The sequence below is a fragment of the Ictidomys tridecemlineatus genome, chromosome 5 (genome assembly GCF_052094955.1).
Source record: "Ictidomys tridecemlineatus isolate mIctTri1 chromosome 5, mIctTri1.hap1, whole genome shotgun sequence".
Taxonomy (NCBI): domain Eukaryota; kingdom Metazoa; phylum Chordata; class Mammalia; order Rodentia; family Sciuridae; genus Ictidomys; species Ictidomys tridecemlineatus.
In genome coordinates, this window is record NC_135481.1 from 185610622 (window position 1) to 185628403 (window position 17782).

At 52.8% G+C, this 17782-nt stretch overlaps 1 protein-coding gene across 5 annotated transcripts in view; it reads left to right on the top strand.

Moving 5' to 3' along the window:
• The window catches only part of L3mbtl1 (L3MBTL histone methyl-lysine binding protein 1), a 33291-nt gene extending 15526 nt beyond the window's left edge, over window positions 1-17765 (top strand). For 4 of the 5 annotated variants that reach the window (XM_078051818.1, XM_078051820.1, XM_021727609.3 and 1 more), the window contains 15 exons: window positions 437-525; window positions 1019-1123; window positions 2223-2358; window positions 2702-2793; window positions 4544-4695; window positions 5083-5159; window positions 5701-5786; window positions 5953-6063; window positions 6498-6612; window positions 7033-7132; window positions 7298-7495; window positions 7603-7652; window positions 11106-11263; window positions 11678-11740; window positions 15092-17765. In XM_078051818.1, the coding sequence (XP_077907944.1) occupies window positions 437-525; window positions 1019-1123; window positions 2223-2358; window positions 2702-2793; window positions 4544-4695; window positions 5083-5159; window positions 5701-5786; window positions 5953-6063; window positions 6498-6612; window positions 7033-7132; window positions 7298-7495; window positions 7603-7652; window positions 11106-11263; window positions 11678-11740; window positions 15092-15226 (1667 nt within the window). In that variant the 3' untranslated portion in view covers window positions 15227-17765. The remainder of the gene's footprint in view (window positions 1-436; window positions 526-1018; window positions 1124-2222; window positions 2359-2701; window positions 2794-4543; window positions 4696-5082; window positions 5160-5700; window positions 5787-5952; window positions 6064-6497; window positions 6613-7032; window positions 7133-7297; window positions 7496-7602; window positions 7653-11105; window positions 11264-11677; window positions 11741-15091) is intronic. The other variant, XM_078051819.1, reaches the window with a different exon arrangement.
• The last annotated feature ends 17 nt before the right edge of the window (window positions 17766-17782 follow it).

Sequence of the window (17782 nt, forward strand, 5' to 3'; positions counted from 1 at the left end):
GGCTACGTGTTTAGAAAAAGACGAATTATAAAAAGGACTTCCTATTTCTGTGTGTCTCCTCTCCTCCATTTCTTGTTTGCTTTGTCCTCTCGTTTCTCTTTTTCTGTTTCTTTCCTTGCAAGCTTAAGTGGTGCTGTGATTTAAGTTCTCTGGCTGAGGACTCCTTGCTCATCTTTGTCCTGGGTTACAGAGAACAGAGTGCCTCAGGCTGAGACTTGATAAGCTTAGGGACTTGCTGAGTGGCCTAGGGGCGGGGACTGGGTGGCAAGACTTGGTTGCCTTCCTTGAGCCCACCGTGGCCTAGTGGCCAGGGGGTTCAAGTGACTGCAGACAAAGGCTTGTTTTGGAGGGTAAGGGAGTGTGTGGTCAGGGGACACTGAGAAAAGTCGCACATCAGTGGCAGCCCAGGAACTGGCCTGTCTGTGCCTTTCCACAGCACCAGGTGAGAAGAAGGAGGGCTGGTCATGGGAGTCCTACCTGGAGGAGCAGAAGGCCATCACTGCCCCCGTCAGCCTCTTCCAGGACGTGAGTTGGCAGTTTCCACCTGGGAAGAGCTTGTCTTCCCAGCCAGGGACTCATCACACACACAGACCTTCCGGTGTTTTCTCCTTGACATTCCTCGATGGACTGGCAGAATGGAAGGGAAGCGACTGCTTAGGAGCCTGGAGTAGGAGAGGGCCCGCCATCAGGGGCAGGAAGAAGTGGGGAGATGGCATCCAGGCGCATCCATCCCTGGGCCTACAGACTGTTGAATTCTCATGCCTTCTCCTCAGTTTGGCACTGAGCTTTCCATGAGTCAGGCTAGAGAAAGCCCTTAAGCCCAGTCCTGACTTAGGCCCTCAGAATAGCCCCCCAGCTATTCTCTCTCTCAATCCCCGCAGTTCAGATCCCCACGCATGTTGCCCGCTTCGGGAATACCAGGCAGGTGGGGCCTAAAGGCAGCTCCTTCACCCCAAGCCCACTAGGCAAGGATAAGGCTGGATGGAAGCTGGGTCCTCTCCACTCTGTGCGTTGACAGTCCCAGGCCGTCACTCATAACAAGAATGGCTTCAAATTGGGCATGAAGCTAGAAGGCATCGACCCTCAGCACCCATCCATGTACTTCATCCTCACGGTGGCCGAGGTAAGCGGAGCTTGGTAATGCCCTTCTGCTGAGATAGCTGAGTGTAGAGGGATGTTGCTGCTGGTGGCACAGAGGGGACACTGCTCCACTTCAGAAGGCATAGTCTTGTGGGGATGGAATTGGAACGCAGAGAAAGCTTTATTCAAAAAAGAACAAGTGCCGGGGCTGGGGCTGGGGCTGGGGCTTGGGCTGGGGCTCAGGCTCAGCGATAGAGCACTTGCTTGGCATAAGCAAGGCCCTGGGTTCAATCCTCAGTACCACATAAAAATAAAAAAATAAAATAAAGGTATTGTGTCCAACTAAACTAAAAAATAAATATTAAAAAGAAAGAACAGGTGCTATAGCTGGTGGTGTAGTAAATATGCACAGACTGTCTGTGCTGGGGGATCTTGAGGAGGGGCCATCCCAAGGGTTGGGGATGTTGGCTTGAAACAGACAAGGTCCTTGTGCTCTAGGAGCTCACAGTTGTACAGGAAATCAACTAGATAAACATGAGTGACCTGCCACAGGAGGTGACAGATGAGCAGTAGGGCACAAGGATGGAGCGCCCCGTTTAGCCTGAGTGGTCAGGAAGCGCATAGAGGAAGGGTCTCAGGAAGAGCATAGAGGAAGGGTCTCTCACTGAGTCTTGACAGGAGTGTGAATGAGGGGGGAGTTTCAGGCAGAAGAAGCAAAAGGGCAAAGACTCGGGGGCATGGAAAGGCCACCATGTTCAAGGACTTGCTGGTAACTCGGGACCATAGCAGGGTATGTGAGTGGGGAACAATGAGAGGTCTCAGAAGGGAAGGCCGTCGGGGGCCCTGAGCTGTCGTGAACCTTATGGGAACCTTCTAAGTTTCATCCAGGGCCCCAGAGCACAGGAAGCTGTTACAGAGTCCACCCATCCTGGATCCAGCACTCGGGGTTCACAAGTACCTGAATTGTCCTCACCGCAGGATGGGAGGGCTCAGGGCAGGGTTCAGGATGGGGAAGAAAAGCAGGGCTGGAGCCTACTAGCTTTAGAGCCCCTGAGACCACAGTCTAGGCCAGCAGAGGTAAGGGACAGGGAGCAGGACATTTGCTGGCCCTGGAGTCCCTGTGATTCCCTTCATGGGGCCAGGTGTGTGGCTACCGCCTGCGTCTGCACTTCGATGGGTATTCTGAGTGCCATGACTTCTGGGTCAATGCCAACTCCCCTGACATTCACCCCGCTGGCTGGTTTGAGAAGACTGGACACAAGCTGCAGCCTCCCAAAGGTAAGGCCCACCTGGTTGGTCCCATGAGACATCAGTCCTCAGACTCCCCGCCCACCTTTCCTGTCAGTGACCCCTCCGGCTCCCGTGTTTTCTACCCTAACCCTGCTCCAAAGCCAGCCTCTGCATCACATTATGATACAACTCCGCCCTGGTCAAAAGCCAGGGCTTCTGCTTTGCCCTTCAAGTATTCACCAGGTCATGTCCTGCTTTGACTGGGTTCCCTGGTAAGATTCTTGAGGGTTGTGGGTTCCTCAGATCTGCTGGGTTCTGCTGCTTTGGTGTGGGGTACCCTTCCGTGGCCCCACCTCTGCATAGCGCTCTTGCATTCCCTTGAGGGGCCCAGGTTACAAAGAGGAGGAGTTCAGCTGGAGCCAGTACCTGCGCAGCACCAGAGCCCAGGCGGCCCCCAAGCACCTGTTTGTGAGCCAGAGCCACGTGAGTGCCCTGAGCAAGTGGACATCACCCCCAGGCCAGAGCCACTGCAGCCGGCCCCAAGGATCTGACTCATCAGAAGAGAATTCATCTGCTGTTGCTCTCAGCTTTGTTCTGGTCTCCTATCAGATGCAAGGGGCATAGCTGGGCAGGGCCAAGGGCCAGAGTGGGTAAAGCTGGTTATGGGTTTTCCCCCCAGTTCCTTCTTTCCTTCTTGACTCAGTCCATTTTCTGTTGCTTTAACAAAATACCCAAGGCTGGATAATGTATAAAGAAAAGAGACTGTTATTATTTAGAGGCTGAAAGTCTAAGATCACGTGGCCCCAACTGTTCAACCTCTGGGGAGACCCTTATGGCAGATGGCATCACAATGGTGAGAGCTCATATGGAAGAGATCACAGGGCATGTTTTGAAATCAGAGGGATTTGGGGGCCAGGCTTGCCTTTTTTTAAAAAAAAAAAATAGTAATTCACTCTGTGGGAACTAACCAGGATTTTACAAGAACTACATGAATCTCTTCCAAGAGTGATACCCCCAGTAACTTACTATTATTTCCTGCTAGGTCCTACCTGTTAGAGGTCCCAACATCTCTCAATAGTGCCCCACTGGGGACCCACCTCCAGCCAGGAACTTTGGGAGACGAGCTCAGACCATATCCAGCCTTAGCACTTGCCAACTGCAGAGTCCTCCTCCACACCCTCCCTCAGAGCCCACGACCTCAGTCTGACACTGACATGTCAACACTGGGCTCTTCCTTTGGTTTGCTCTTTAGTTCTATGGTGTAAGTCAAAGCCTCTATTCTGGGAGTTTCTTTTCTGCTAATGTTGAGGCTCTCCCATTCATTCCAACTATTCACCCCTCTACCCATTAACTCTATTCAAGGCAGCTGGCAGCTTTATTTGGCAGCCAAAGTATCTCATAATCTCAAACAAAGGGTCTGAGAGTGTAGAGAACCCCCATTAGAGGTATTACCATAGTGGGCCTGGGGGTGTAGCTCAGTGCTACCATCCAGGGCCTGTTTGACATGCATGAGGACCTGGATTCGATCCCCAGCACTTAAAAATAATTACATAAATAAAGCAAGAACCACATTAAAGTTCCAGGGTCCCCATGGGCCAGAGATGCCACCATACTGCTCAGGTAGGGATAGTTAGACCCCTACCTAGTCCAGCTCCAGAGACCACACTCTCAGGTTCATAGGTAACTGGTGGGGAACTCTTCAAATCCTGTCCCCTACCCATTGACTGGGGTTGTATTCCAGCTCAGACTATTTTACTTCTAAAGTGGAAATCAGAACACTTACAGGACTATTGTAAAGATGAAGGGAGGTTATATCTTTTGAAACTTATGCCTGATACAAGGCAGGTGCCCAGTTAATGCTGGTCCCCTCTCACTCCCTGCTTCCCTCCCTACCACCCCACTGTTGCCCCCAAGCCAGGCCAGGCCAGTACAGGAGACTGGTACTGAACTGGTCAGAGTCTCTGGATAAAGGCACGGCCTCCTGCCAGTTACTTACTTTCTGCGTGCGACAAGGCAGGCTTCCTCTGGGTGCACCTGGAGGCCTGAGTTCTGAGCAACTCAGAATGGTTATGATTCTGCCCTGGAGAAACCCTCATTCCCAGCCTATTTCTCCCATCCTCCCTACTTCCCACCCTCAGGAGGTCTTTCTAGGGAACCCACTCCTATGTTTGCTAGTAGGCTGTGGGCTAGCACAAGCCAGCCAGGCCATGGCAGCCCTTCTTCTTATCCCTAGAGTCCCCCACCCCTGGGCTTCCAGGTGGGCATGAAGCTGGAGGCTGTTGATCGCATGAACCCATCTCTCGTCTGCGTGGCCAGTGTGACTGACGTGGTGGACAGCCGCTTTCTGGTGCACTTTGACAACTGGGATGATACTTACGACTACTGGTACTTGGAGGCCTGCAGGGGGAGGGGGTGGCTGGGGACAACTGCTTTCATATCAGGTGTCATGTGGCAACATTCAGATCTTGCTCAGGATGGGGGTAATTGGCTGTCCTGTGGAGTTGAGCTATATCACAAGAAATGCAGCTCCCTATTACATGTGACATCTAAAGCTGCCCTGGCTAAGATGCATGTACACCGTGACTCACAGTTCCCCCTTAGATAGCATGGTGAGCTGGAGTTTTCAGTTAATGCAGCAGTTTTCTGACTGTATTGTCAGTCATCTGTCTCCCTCTTACTAAGAAGTAGGATGGGAAGGCCCTGAAGCCACGCTGTGAGCAGGCTCAGCCCTCCACATTTCTCCTGAAACAGTGACGTGTTCTTGCATTTCAGGTGTGATCCCACCAGTCCCTACATCCACCCAGTAGGCTGGTGCCAGAAGCAAGGGAAGCCCCTCACCCCTCCACAAGGTAACCCTGCACTGAGCGTGCACCCTTCCCAGCCTGGCCCCTCCTCCCTGTCCTCCTGCCCTTAGCAGAACCTTGTTAGCCAGCTCTCTAGGGTTAAGGTGAGGGGACAGATATGGCTTGGAGCCTCCACTTCTTGGCCTAGGAGTTGAGTCTCCTTTGATTTTGGGAAAGTCCTGTCAAATCCTGTCTCTGGTGGAGTTCAGGGGAATAGTTAGAGGACCACCTCAGCAAGGAGCAGGGAGCCCAAAGCAGAGTGTGACCTTCCTCCTGGGAGCACCATGCTGGCCAAGCACAGCAGAGATTCAGACAGGACTGGAGTGGAGCAGCAGGGCCGTGGGTGGTGGGGTCAGGGTCCCTGACGACCTGCTGCCCTTGCTTCACCAGCACCCATCTGCCTCGGGAACCTGGGCGAGGGGCTGGTAGCAGTCATGGAAGGGATTCTGCTCCAAGGGTCTCGGCCCCTTCCTCGTTCTTGATTCCTGCTGCGGGGCAGAGAGCTCCCCAGTCACCTTCCAGACATTGCTCTCATTTTCTTCTGTAGACTACCCAGATCCTGACAGCTTCTGCTGGGAGAAATATCTAGAAGAAACTGGGACCTCTGCTGTGCCCTCCTGGGCCTTCAAGGTGGTGAGTTGATGCTCCGTTTCCCTGGAGCTGAGCTCAGGAAGACATGGAGCCCTTAGCCAGCCAGGATGGGCCCTGGCCTCCCTGTGGTGCAGGCCGGTCTCCCTGGGTGTAGCTCTTAGGCTCTCCTCAGCTGGGCCTTGGCCTGAAAATGACTCTCCCCTCACAGCGACCTCCTCACAGCTTCCTGGTCAACATGAAGCTGGAGGCTGTGGACCGCAGGAACCCAGCCCTGATTCGTGTGGCCAGCGTAGAGGATGTGGAGGACCATCGCATAAAGGTGGCTTCGGGACCTAGGGCTGGGGGAGTGGACAGGTCAGTTGGGCAGGAGTTTGTGTACTGGCTAGAGGTCAAGGGCATGGCATGAGACAGGAAGTGAAGACGCTGGATCTCGTTTGTGCCTCATCAGCGTCTGTCTTTGGTGGGCTTGAGCAAGTCACGTCTCTCTGAGCTTTAGTCTTCTCTTCTGTCACATGGACCGAATCATCCTTGTCCTAGGGACTGATGGGCCCGACATGATGCCGGTCATGTAATGGGTGAGGCCCTTGGTGAACATGGGCCGAGACCAGTTATTGTTGGCTCCGGGGTCCTTCCAGTCTAGTGTCTGCTTCCACAGGCCCTAGGGTTGGGAGAGCCTTCTGGGACCTGGAGGCCCTCTCGGCTGAAAAGGGCTCCATGAGGAACTCCTGACCTCCATGGGCTCTTCATCCCCAGCTCCACTTTGATGGTTGGAGTCACGGCTATGACTTCTGGATTGATGCGGACCACCCAGACATCCACCCCGCGGGCTGGTGCTCCAAGACAGGACATCCCCTGGAGCCTCCTCTCCGTGCGTACCCTAGGGCTCCCCGTCCCTTGCCCTTCCCGGCAATCTCTGACAGCCCTTCCTTCTTTGGCCTGCCCAGGGGGCTCTGTCCCTCATAACCAGGTCTGACACAGAGGGTTTTGGTCCCACAGTGAGCTTCATGATACCCATGCTCCCCACCTAGAACTGTCCGCTACACTAAGCAGTGCTCCTGGCTCAGAGACCAAGGGCATGGCCCAAAGCATAAGAGAGCCAAGTCTTCCCTCCCTAGCAATGGGCAGGTAGATGAAAAGTGTGAGAATGGTGGCCTGACCTGGCTCAGGAGACCACCGATCTCCTGAGACCCCCATCCTAGGGCTGACCTCCTGGGTGGAAACCATCCCTGCTCTGCCCTCCCTGCCCTATCTCTAGGACCTATGCTAACTTCTCTTCCTGCTCCTCCAGGGCCCAGAGAGCCCAGCTCCGCCTCCCCTGGGAGCTGCCCTCCTCTCAACTACAGGAGTCTGTCCCACACTAGGACCTCCAAATACAGCTTTCACCACCGGTGAGTAAAGGCCTCCTGCCTCGAGACACCGGGCATCTGTGGACCTTCTGGGAGGTCTGCTTTGCACCAGCTGAGCAAGGCCCTTGGGGGTTCACTGAGACCTGCCAAATAGGGCCAGAGTTGGGGAGGGCTCAGTGGAGACAACTTCAGCCTTCTTCTTCCCAGGAAGTGTCCCACTCCTGGCTGTGATGGCTCTGGCCACGTAACCGGCAAGTTCACAGCTCACCATTGCCTCTCGGGCTGCCCACTGGCTGAGAGGAACCAGAGTCGCCTGAAAGCAGAGCTGTCTGACACGGAGGCCTCAGCACGGAAAAAGAACGGCTCCAGTTTGTCCCCAAGGAAGAAGCCTCGCCATCACGGCCGGTGCGAAGTCCAGGGAGAGAGGGCCTGGGCTCTCCGGGTGCGGGGCCTTGTGTCCTCCTGGGCCAGACACTGATCCCCTGCCATGGACCTGGTCCCTCTCTCTCCAGGATTGGACGCCCTCCAAAGTATCGGAAGATGCCACAGGAAGATTTCCAGAGTAAGCCTGGGTCCTCTGCTCCTGGGTCCTCTACTCATGCTCCCAGTGGGTGCTTGTAACTGGTGGGGTGAGATTCCAGGGGCACCCAAAACAGGAAAAGCTGGGAGTCTCTTTGTGACCGTAGAGTAGTGGCAAAAGCACAGGCAGGGCCCTAAGTGGCCTTGGGTTCCAGTCTCATGGCCTTGCTGTGCCGTGGTGCATGAAAAGGCACCAGGTGTGGGCCTCTGGTTCTCCACTGTGAAGCAGATGATGCCCAGCTCTGCTATTCTGACTCTAGGCTTCCTGGGAAGGAGAGCAAGGCTGTCAGTTTCTAGTTGTTTAACATTGGGCAAGTCACTTAACCTCGCTGAGCCTCAGTTTCCATACTTGAAAACATAAATAAAACCTGCCTTTTGGGCTGAAGATGTAGCTCAGTGATAGAGTGCTTGCTTGTCTAGCATGTGCATGCCTTGGGTTCAATCCCGGGCCTTGCCAGTAGAAAGAAAGAAAACCTGACTTTGATGTCAAGGCATGGGGTGCATGCCTAGTGACCAGAGGCTGAGACAAGAGAATTGCAACTTCAAGGCCAACCTCAGCAATTTTTCAAAGCCCTAAGCAATTTAGTGATACCCTGTCTCAAAATAAACAAAAAGGACTGGGGCCGGGCATGGTGGTGCATGCTTATAATCCCAGGCACTCAGGAGTCTGAGGCAGGAGGATGGCGCATTCAAAGCCAGCATTTAGCAACTTAGAGAGGCTCCAAGCAATTCATTGAGACCCTATCTCTAAATAAAATATATAAAAGGGCTGGGGATGTGGCTAAGTGGCAAAGCACCCCTGGGTTCAATTCTTAGTACCAAAAGAAAGAAAAAAAAGGACTAGGGATATAGCTTTACAGTAAAGCACCCCTGGGTTAAATCTCCTAGAGTACCAAAAAAAAAAAAAAAAAAAAAAAAAAACCAAAAAAACAAAAGTCAATACCTGAAATAACAGTGGTCACTACTACCATTTACTGAGCATCTACTATGGGCCAGGCATTGTGCTGAGTTCTTTGTGTATACCCTCTGTAGCTCTCACAAGCAACTGTAATATATCTGAAAGAGAGGAACAAGAGGCTCAGAGCAAATGCATTTGCTCAAGGCCATTCACCTTGTGAGAGGCTGAATTGGGATTCATACTTCGCCTGACTTCTGCCATGTGCTTCAGGCATAAGACATAAAGCCCCTGATCCAAATGTCAGATTACTTCTCACTGCCCAGTGGATCACTTTGCATAAGTCGCCATAGAAAAACACCACAGACTAGGTGGCTTAAGCAACAGGTGTTCGTTTCCCATAGTCCTGGAGGCTGAAAGTCAAGGTGTCAGCGGGAGCTCTACTTTCGAGGACTCCTTCCTTGGCTTACAGGTGGCCGTTTTCTTGCTGTGTCCTTGCACGGTCCATCTAACGTGCATGGGCACTCCTGGTCTCCCATGGTGCATCCAAATTCCCGGAGCCTTGTGTACTTATTTTTTCTGGTAGTGACAGTACCCCTCTTTGGATAGCAAGGCCTAAGTAAGACGGCCATGTGGGATTCTGAGCACAGTGAGCAGCAGTTTTCTTAGTAGCCTGTCTTGCCGGATTCCCTCTTGCCGTTCCATGCTGTATCCTCTTGGTGCAAACAGAAGGCACCTCCTGCAGCCTTAGGCCTGGTGACAAGGGTCTCAACCAGCCTCTAGGGCCTCGGATGAAGACTTCTGAGGATTAAACTGTAGTGGGTGCCTACTCTGCCCACCTTGGTTGCCTGGTCAGCTTCCATTGCAGGACCAAGTTCTGACCTCCAGAGGGCACTTGCTAACCAACCTGTAGGATTCTTAGGAAGTTATTCTTTCCAATGACTGAGACCACAGCCCAAAGAGGGGAGAAAGGTCTCACTGAGGTACTGAGGCACAGAGCCCTGGTCTCTGACCTCTGTGCTCTAGCAGCAGGCCTCGCACCCAGAAGGGCAACCTTCTGGAGGGAATTCTCACACATCCATGGCAGACCTCAGTGCAGGCTTGGGCTTGCTGTAAACTGCCCCATGAAGAGTGCTCTGTGACAGAGCTTGGCACTGATGGCTCTGGCGTCTCTAGGAGCAGTAGTGCCAACTCGGAGCTGCAGCAAGATGGTTGAATAAGAAGCTATAACTTGCCTGTGAGCATCTCACTGTGTTCTGGGAAGGGAAGATAAAGAGGGACACTCCTGACAAACTTGGTGTGGCCCCCAAGCCCACTCAAGGCTGTGAGAGGAAGATCAAACCCAGGACTTCAAAGAGGGAGCACCTGGGTGGACAAGAGGCCAAAACGTGGCCAGGTAGAACAAGGAGCTAGTGGATCTCAAGGGAGATCCTGGGTGTGCCCTGATGGAGTGTGCAAGCAGTTCCTTGGAGGTACTCAAGGGGACTATCAGGAAGGCAGAACTTGGATTGGGCTGATGAGCAGAGGGCAGCAGGGAGGACAGCTGCAGAAGAACGTCATTCAGTGGGGCTGGTGATGATCCCTGAGGTCACGTGTGAGGAGCAGAAAGATAAGGCGAAAGGCTGAGGCTCACGAGAGGGCAGAATGGTCTCTGGCCAGCAAGGGAGACATAGAGAAGAAGGTGCTGGAGTTGCTGTATTCATCAGCATTCAGAATTAGCACCAAGCAAAGAGGAAGAACAGCTCCCCTGCATAGGGGGCAGCAGCAGGGCAGATCCCATGCACAAATGGCCACACTGCCCAAGGCAGCCAAGGCCAGAGAAGAAGGACAGGGCCAGGTTTGTCGGAGCAGCGTGAGGTGGGTGAAGTCCAAATGGCTGAGTGCCAGGCCTGGACAGGAGCAGGCCAAGCAGAGTAGCATCAGTCACCAGATCCATGGAGCCAGAGATTCCCGAGCATATCAGGAAGCAAAGTGACAGGCAGTTGGGAGAGTGTCTGAGACAGAATCACTAGTGCTAGAGCAGGCAGGTAGGGCAGGTGTCTGAGACAGAATCACTAGTGCCAGAGCAGGCAGGTAGGGCAGGTGTCTGAGACAGAATCACCCTGGCTCTGAGCTGGCTGGGCTGCAGCACTTTGGAAAGGAGGGCCAACAGAATGCACCTCTCACACCAAGGCCAAGCCTATTTGGATGTTGAGGACAACTTTAATGCAAGACATCTAGAGAAAGGTGTCTTTGCAGAAGCCACACAGCTCCATTGAGACCGCATCCTCTCAGGGCTCAGGTTCCTGTAGCCCCAGAGGGATGCAGCAGGGGCCACTCTCTATAAGTTACCTGAGTCTGAGTGAGGGACCACTGACCAGAGGGAGTAGCCCCAGGTAAGGAGTCAGGGGATGCAGGTCACCCTCTTGGCTCTGTGAGCTACCAGAGGGCCCCTGGTCCTGTCTGCTGGCCAGCCTGTCTCCCATGCTGTATGGGTGTGAGTGGGCTCTGGGGAACACACCGGTCCTCAGCATCAGCCGCCGGCCTCTGCCTCCCCTGCAGCACTCACCCCCGATGTCGTGCACCAGTCCCTCTTCATGTCGGCCTTGTCGGCCCACCCGGACCGCTCGCTCTCCATGTGCTGGGAGCAGCACTGCAAGCTCCTGCCTGGAGTGGCAGGCATCTCGGCCTCCACGGTCTCCAAGTGGACCATCGAGGAGGTAAGGAGCCATTCCTTGGCCTCCCCCTCTTCCTCGCCCTCCCTCTCCCTCTCACCACACCCTGTGGGAGGGCTCAGGAGGGGCCTGGTCAGATAGAGCCCTGTACCTCCCCTGCTCGTCCTTCCCATCACAGTCCCTTCCAGTTGCCCTGGGGCTGACCTAGATGCTGTGCCAAGGCCCATCATGGCAGATGGGGAAGGGCTGGAAACCTAGCTGGGGAGACAGATTTCAGCCCTGGGCTTGAAGAGCAAGGAGCCTTACCTTGCACGCCCACCAGCATGGAGACCGAAGATCTCTGAGGTTGAGAAAAATCAGCACTGGCCCAGCCCTGAAGGTCCCAGGGCCCCGTAGGTCAGCCCTCGCTCCACTCCCAAGCCCCTTCCCCTTGTCAATACATCTCCTTTGGTTTTCAAGGTCTTTGGCTTCGTTCAGACTCTGACAGGTTGTGAGGACCAAGCACGCCTCTTCAAAGATGAGGTAAGGTGCAAGTGCAGAGTGGGGGACAGAGACAAGGTCACTGTGTCATTGAGACAGCAGGAAGCAGGTGCTCTCATCAGTGCTGCCCCAGCCAGTGCCTCTGTTGCCCACCTGGGTGAGACTAGTCAGTGACCCATGTCTCTGTGAAGAATCTGGTGTGGGCTGTGGCCAGCTGGGGCCACTGTGTGTTCAGACCATCTTCAGGAAGGAGACGCTGCTTTTTGCCCAGTCTCTTGTTTGCAGAAGTTGGCTTTCCCAGTGAGGGACAGTAAGTTCACACCTGTCTGTAGTTTCTTTTTCTTTCTTGATACTGGGGATCAAACCCTTGGCTTTGCACAGGCTGAACAGGCTCTCTACCACTGAGCTGATACCCCAAGCTCAAACCATATTTTGAATAATAAGGGTCTTAACACACACTTCAGATGGAGACCCAAGAGTTTTGCAAAGACAAGAAGCAGTGAGTGATAGGTAAGAGGAAGCCAGCTCTGGAGATGGGCTGGGTTGAAATTTCAGCTTGCCCAGTTTGAGCTGCATGTTGTCTGTAGAATGGAGATAAAGTGAGTATGATGAGAACCACCTTGCAGAGCCATTGGAAGTGAAGAGTGAATCATAATGCCAGAGTGTCTAGCATAACTGTATCATTAGTGTGTGTACATACTATGCATACCTACATACACACTCACGCACAGAGTAAGCAATAGATAAATCATGTCACTATACCAGCATGCCTGGTACAGTGGGGGATCTATAAATGGTAGTTCTGGGTTTCAGTGCACAGTTGCCCTTAAATAAAGAACTTTATTATGACTCTCCTAATTTGTAAAGTTTGAAACCTTTGGGTTTGTCTAGGGCTTCCCTCCAAACAATATAAACATCCTTTCTGTACAACCCCTTCCACCCAGGGCAGCATGATCTCAGCTGCTCACAGTGCCTGTAAGGAGAGCACTCCTCTTTCCCTGGAAGAATGTCCAGACCCCACATGGTTTCTCCCTCTGCTCCTGTGCAGTGAGCTTCCCACCTCCTCCCTGTTCTGGGTGCTTCTCTTGCCTTCTGTGTTGCTGATCTGATCTTTGTGTTTATATCCAGAATCAAGTGGAAATGTTTTTATTTTTTATTTTTATTTATTTAGTACTAGGAATTGAGCCCAGAGGCACCTAACCACTGAGCCATATCCCCAGCCCTTTTTATTTTTTATTTTGAGGCAGATTCTGGCTATATTGCTAGGACCTCACTACATTGCTAAGGTTGACTTCGAACTGCCTGTCTCCCAAGTCACTGGGGTTATAGGTGTGTGCCTCTGCGCCTGGCAAGGGGAAATGTTTTTAAAAACCAGATAACCTGGAATGCATTGGGCTGCTGCTTCCCTAGATGTTTTTTTTTTTTTTTTGGGGGGGGGGGGGATTTTTGGTGCTAGAGATTGGACCCAGGCCTTGTGCATGCTAAATATGTGCTTTCTGCTTATCTGTGTTGCTTGTCCTATAAGGTTTTAAAATATAAGTAAAGCAAAAACACTCATCTTAAAAGTACAGTGCCACAAATTTCCTGCAATGTGTACACATGAAACCAACACTTCACCAAGACAGGAAACACTTCCATCATACCAGAAAGTTCTTTTTAGTCAGTCCCCATCCCAAAGACAACCACTAATTTTTAGCACTAAAGATTAGCGTGCCTGTTCTTGCACTCAGATAAATGGAATCTAACAGCCTGAACTCTTTCGGGTATGTCTCTTTTTGCTCAATGTAATGTTTTGGAGGTTTTCCCTGTTGCCAAGGGGATCTGTAGCTTGTTCGCTGCTGAGTGGTACTCCATTTTATGAACATGTCTCAAACCTCCTGTTCATGGACGTCTGGTTGTTTTCTCTCCGCTGAGTCCCTGGCCTGAACAGCTTCCCTCCTGGGCTCTTTTCATCTCACTCCCTCCTCCAGTCCCCCCCACCCCCAACGCTCTCTCCACGCCCTGCCCCCTGGGATCAGCAGTTATCAGCTTTTCCTATGTTTGCTTCTTCCTGTTTTTGAATAATATTAAATAAATTACACACACGATGGAGTTTCACCCTCAGTACTTCTGAAACTAAGAACTTCTACATGACCACAACATCCTCATTTCCCGCAAAATTGGCAGAGTTCCTCGATATCACCCCATGCCCAGCCTGTGTCCAAGCTTCCCTATTTGCCCCAGAATTTTAGGGGTTTTTTTGCAGTTTTGAGCCTGGATCCAAACAAGACCCACATACCTGGTTTCGGTTGTGATGGCTCTTGAGTATCTTCTAGGAGTCCCCCTCCCTTTTTTGGTTTATTTCTTTTTTCTCTTGATGCTTTAAAAAGTCTTGCAGAATATTCCCTTCTGGATTCGTCTTGCTTCCTTTGGTGTCACTTAACATGTTCCTCTGTTTTCTGTGTGCTATAAGCTAGAAGTCAGATATGAAGGCTTGATTAGGTTCAGGTTGAATCCCTCCCAGCGAGTGTTCTCTCTCTCTCTCTCTCTCTCTCTCTCTCTCTCTCTCTCTCTCTCTCTCTCTCTCTCTCTCTCTCTCTCTCTCTCTCTCGCAAGATAGGTCAGAGGGCACAGTCTGTCTCGCACTGCACTCCATCAGGATACACAGTGACCAGCTGTCTGCTGTTAGCAGCACTAAGCTTGACTATTGGGTTCATGTGAGGACAACAGCATTTTTGTTTTATTGTGGGGGGTCATTTCATTGTTGTTGTTTGTCTTTTGGGCATTGCAAAGGTGTTAATCACACAAAGAGGTCTTATACAGATTGCAGAGGAGTTCAGAAAACATTTGTAAAGTGGATGACCAGTGAATGAAGCTACTTAGAAGGTGGGCAAAAGGGCTTCATGGGGGTATGATCCATGCAGCCTCCCAGGGCCACCCCCGTAGAAGAACCCCACTCATGGCTGAATGCTCAGCTATTGCTCTCTTGAAATTCTTAATAATTTTTGAACAAAGGGCTCTATGTTTTAATTTTGTACCGAGCCCCATAATTATGGAGCAGGGGCAGGTTTTTTTGAAGCTGCTGTCTGTGAGAACTTTGGAGACATCTTGCAAATGCAAACCATGAAACTCAGTCTGGCCAGCCGAAAGAGAGAGAGGGCATGTGTGTCACATGGGGAGCAAGGGCTGTCTTTCTTTCCTTCTCCGTCCCCATTGCTGTCTTCCTTTTCTCCTCTCTCCTCCCTTCTCCTTTCTCCTTGTCCTTCCTCTTCCTCTTCCTCTCTCCCTCCCCTTCCCTTCCCCCACATTTTCTTTCTCCCTCCCCACTCCCCACGCATACTCCCACCTTTCCTGCACCCCCTTCCCCATGACCCTTCCCACCTTCTCCACTTTCCACCCCCCTCAACCCCTCAGATGATTGACGGCGAGGCCTTCCTTTTGCTGACACAGGCGGACATTGTGAAGATCATGAGCGTCAAGCTGGGCCCAGCCTTGAAGATCTATAACGCCATTCTCATGTTCAAAAATGCTGATGACACCTTAAAGTGACTGACCTGGGGCTGGGTCCTCCTCCGGTCCTTGCTGGACCTCTGCTCAGCTGATGCTTCCTTCCTGACTTGAGTTCCTCATACCCCCTCCTGCGCCCCCTCCCCTTTATCTGACAAGGCCTGGCCCTTCTAGAAGGTACATGGAGCAGAGGAGCCCTAGGGAAGGCGGAGTCCTGGCTCCCTGCGTTCTGGAGTTCATTTGCCTCCGGATGCACTGGTGTGGCTGCGACTGAGCTGGGGTCATGGCTGATGGAGTAGGTGCCCGGCCTGACGCAGCCCCACATCTCCAGCCAACTTGTGTGGTCTCCTGAGGGTCTTTTCCTTAGCAGGGGAGACGCGCGTGGTGGGGCAGCAGTCCTCAGTCCGAGGCCCTTTTCCCTCTTTGGCATCTCTGTGCTTTTCTCTCGGTGGCTCCTTTCTTCCTACCCAGAAGTGACCCTGCCACACACATTTACGCATTAAGGTACCTCCTCCCTTTCCGCCTGTTGGTCTTGTGGCCCTGATTCTGCTGCCCGATTTCCTGGGCAGTGCCCCCAAGTGTCACCCAGCCAGACCCCATGACCCTTGCCCCTTAGACGTGGAAACCTCAGAAACCTCAGAAACATGTCCACAGGGGCCTCCCGGGAGCCTCAGGCTACCCTCCTCCCTTTGGCCCAGCAGTGGAGGAGACTCGGCCACCATGCTTCTCCGTATGCCCTGTCATCCTGCTCGGCATTTCAGTGCCAGTTCTGGTTCCAGCAGAGAGCAGCAGGCGGAGCTGGGTTGACAGCTGGCAGAGGTCGAGTTTCACTGCGGCTTCCTACACCCCCTCTCCATGTTGAGCCTGGGGAAGAGGAAGCCCCATCAGATAGGTGACCCAGGCCAGGAAACCAAACCAAGGATGTGTCAGACAATCTCGGGTCGGGCCAGAGGGCAGCTCCAGCGGTGGCACCAAAAGCTGAGAGAGCACCTTCTCTGCCACCGTGGCTCCCAGCCAAGGCAGTGCCCGCGGGCTGAGGGCCCCAACCTGCCAGGCCCCCTGCTGTGAGAATGTAGCCCCTGTCCAGCACCCCATGACGCCCCTTACATGTTTACCACTCGCTCTGGAGGAGTCCTACAAAGACCACCTGCGGTCAGGAATTTGGAAGGCGAACTCCTCTGGATGCTCCAGGTCCCTTAAGTCCTTCTTAGCACTTTCCATCTGTCTCGCACTGCCACTTGGGTCCTTGTGGGCTCTGGGACATGGACCTCGTCATTCAAGTGGCGATCCAGCCTCCTCTAAGCCACTGCCAAACCTGCCTCCCAACCTGGGCCAGCCCCACATGGAGGCGAAGAGCCCACTGCAAGCTCCATGCCCTCAGGGGCTGAGATGGGCCTGCGGGTGGTGAAGCCAGGGGTTCCAGAGACCCCTTCGCAATCATCTGGTGTGTGTGTGTGTGTGTGTGTGTGTGTGTGTGTGTGTGTGTCAGTCACTCTCAGACGTGTTTGATGGGTGTAGGTGTGAGGCTCAGTGTTGGGAATATATCAAGGGCTATTATTAAAATATAAAGCTTTATTTTTTCCTTAGAAGTGGGAACCCAAAGTTCTATTGATTTCCGCCACAGCCCTAGAGGGCCACTCTCCCATGCAGGCCAGACACCCTCCAGCTGACCTCTGTGGAGCTTCAAGTGTCCCTTCCCTTTCAGCCCTCAGAGGCGGCCCTGAGCACAGCTTTCGTGGGAGGACACTGGGCAGGCCCTGCCACAGGTTGGGTGGCATTGCTGCCCCCTTGGCTGAGATGAAGAGGGGCAAGTAAGTCTGCACCTCTCTTTCCTCTGAGCTGTTCGGGTGGCAGCAGAACTGGTCAGCTGGTCCTCAGTCCGCTCCCAGCTATAGGACGGGAAGGCATCCAGTGCTCGCGGCTGGTGCTGTGGGGCCTCGCCGCTGAGGACAGGGACTGGAAACCTTTGCCACGCAGGCTTGCCAGCCTCCTCATGCCTGCCTGTGGGCAAGATGGTGGAGGAAAGGGCCCCAGGCCTCCCAACTTCAAGGCTTCAGCACTTTGTGCGTCAATGTCAAACTCTTTGGAAAGAAGCCAAATCATAAGGAAGTAGAAAGAAGTCTGCCTTCTGACTACCCCACTACCTACCGTGTTCCTGAATGAGGTCACTGCACCTTGACCTGGGAGTGTGGGAGGGTAGGAAGCAGGCAGTGGCTCCAAGTGCCCTGTGCCCTGCTCTCTAGCAACAGGCCCCACCTACACTTTGGCCCTGGCAGGCTCACCTAGCACCTGCCCTGCCCTAGCCAGGGACAGGGATAACCTTTCTGTTTAATTTCTGAGGCAGAGAGAACGGTCTCAGAGTTTGACATTGAAGTCTGTTTGCACTTTCATTCACATGCACTTTGGTGGGGTTACATTTTTGCACTTGCCTATTGTATGTGTGTGGACGCGTGCGCGCACGTGAGTTGAAAGAATCTCTGGTTTAAGCTAAAGTGACTCTTGAAGGAGACAAATCTACAAACAAAATATGGTGTTATATGTCAGTGTATTGAAACAAATAAATTTCAACAACTGGATGATACGCAGAGTCTGTTTCCG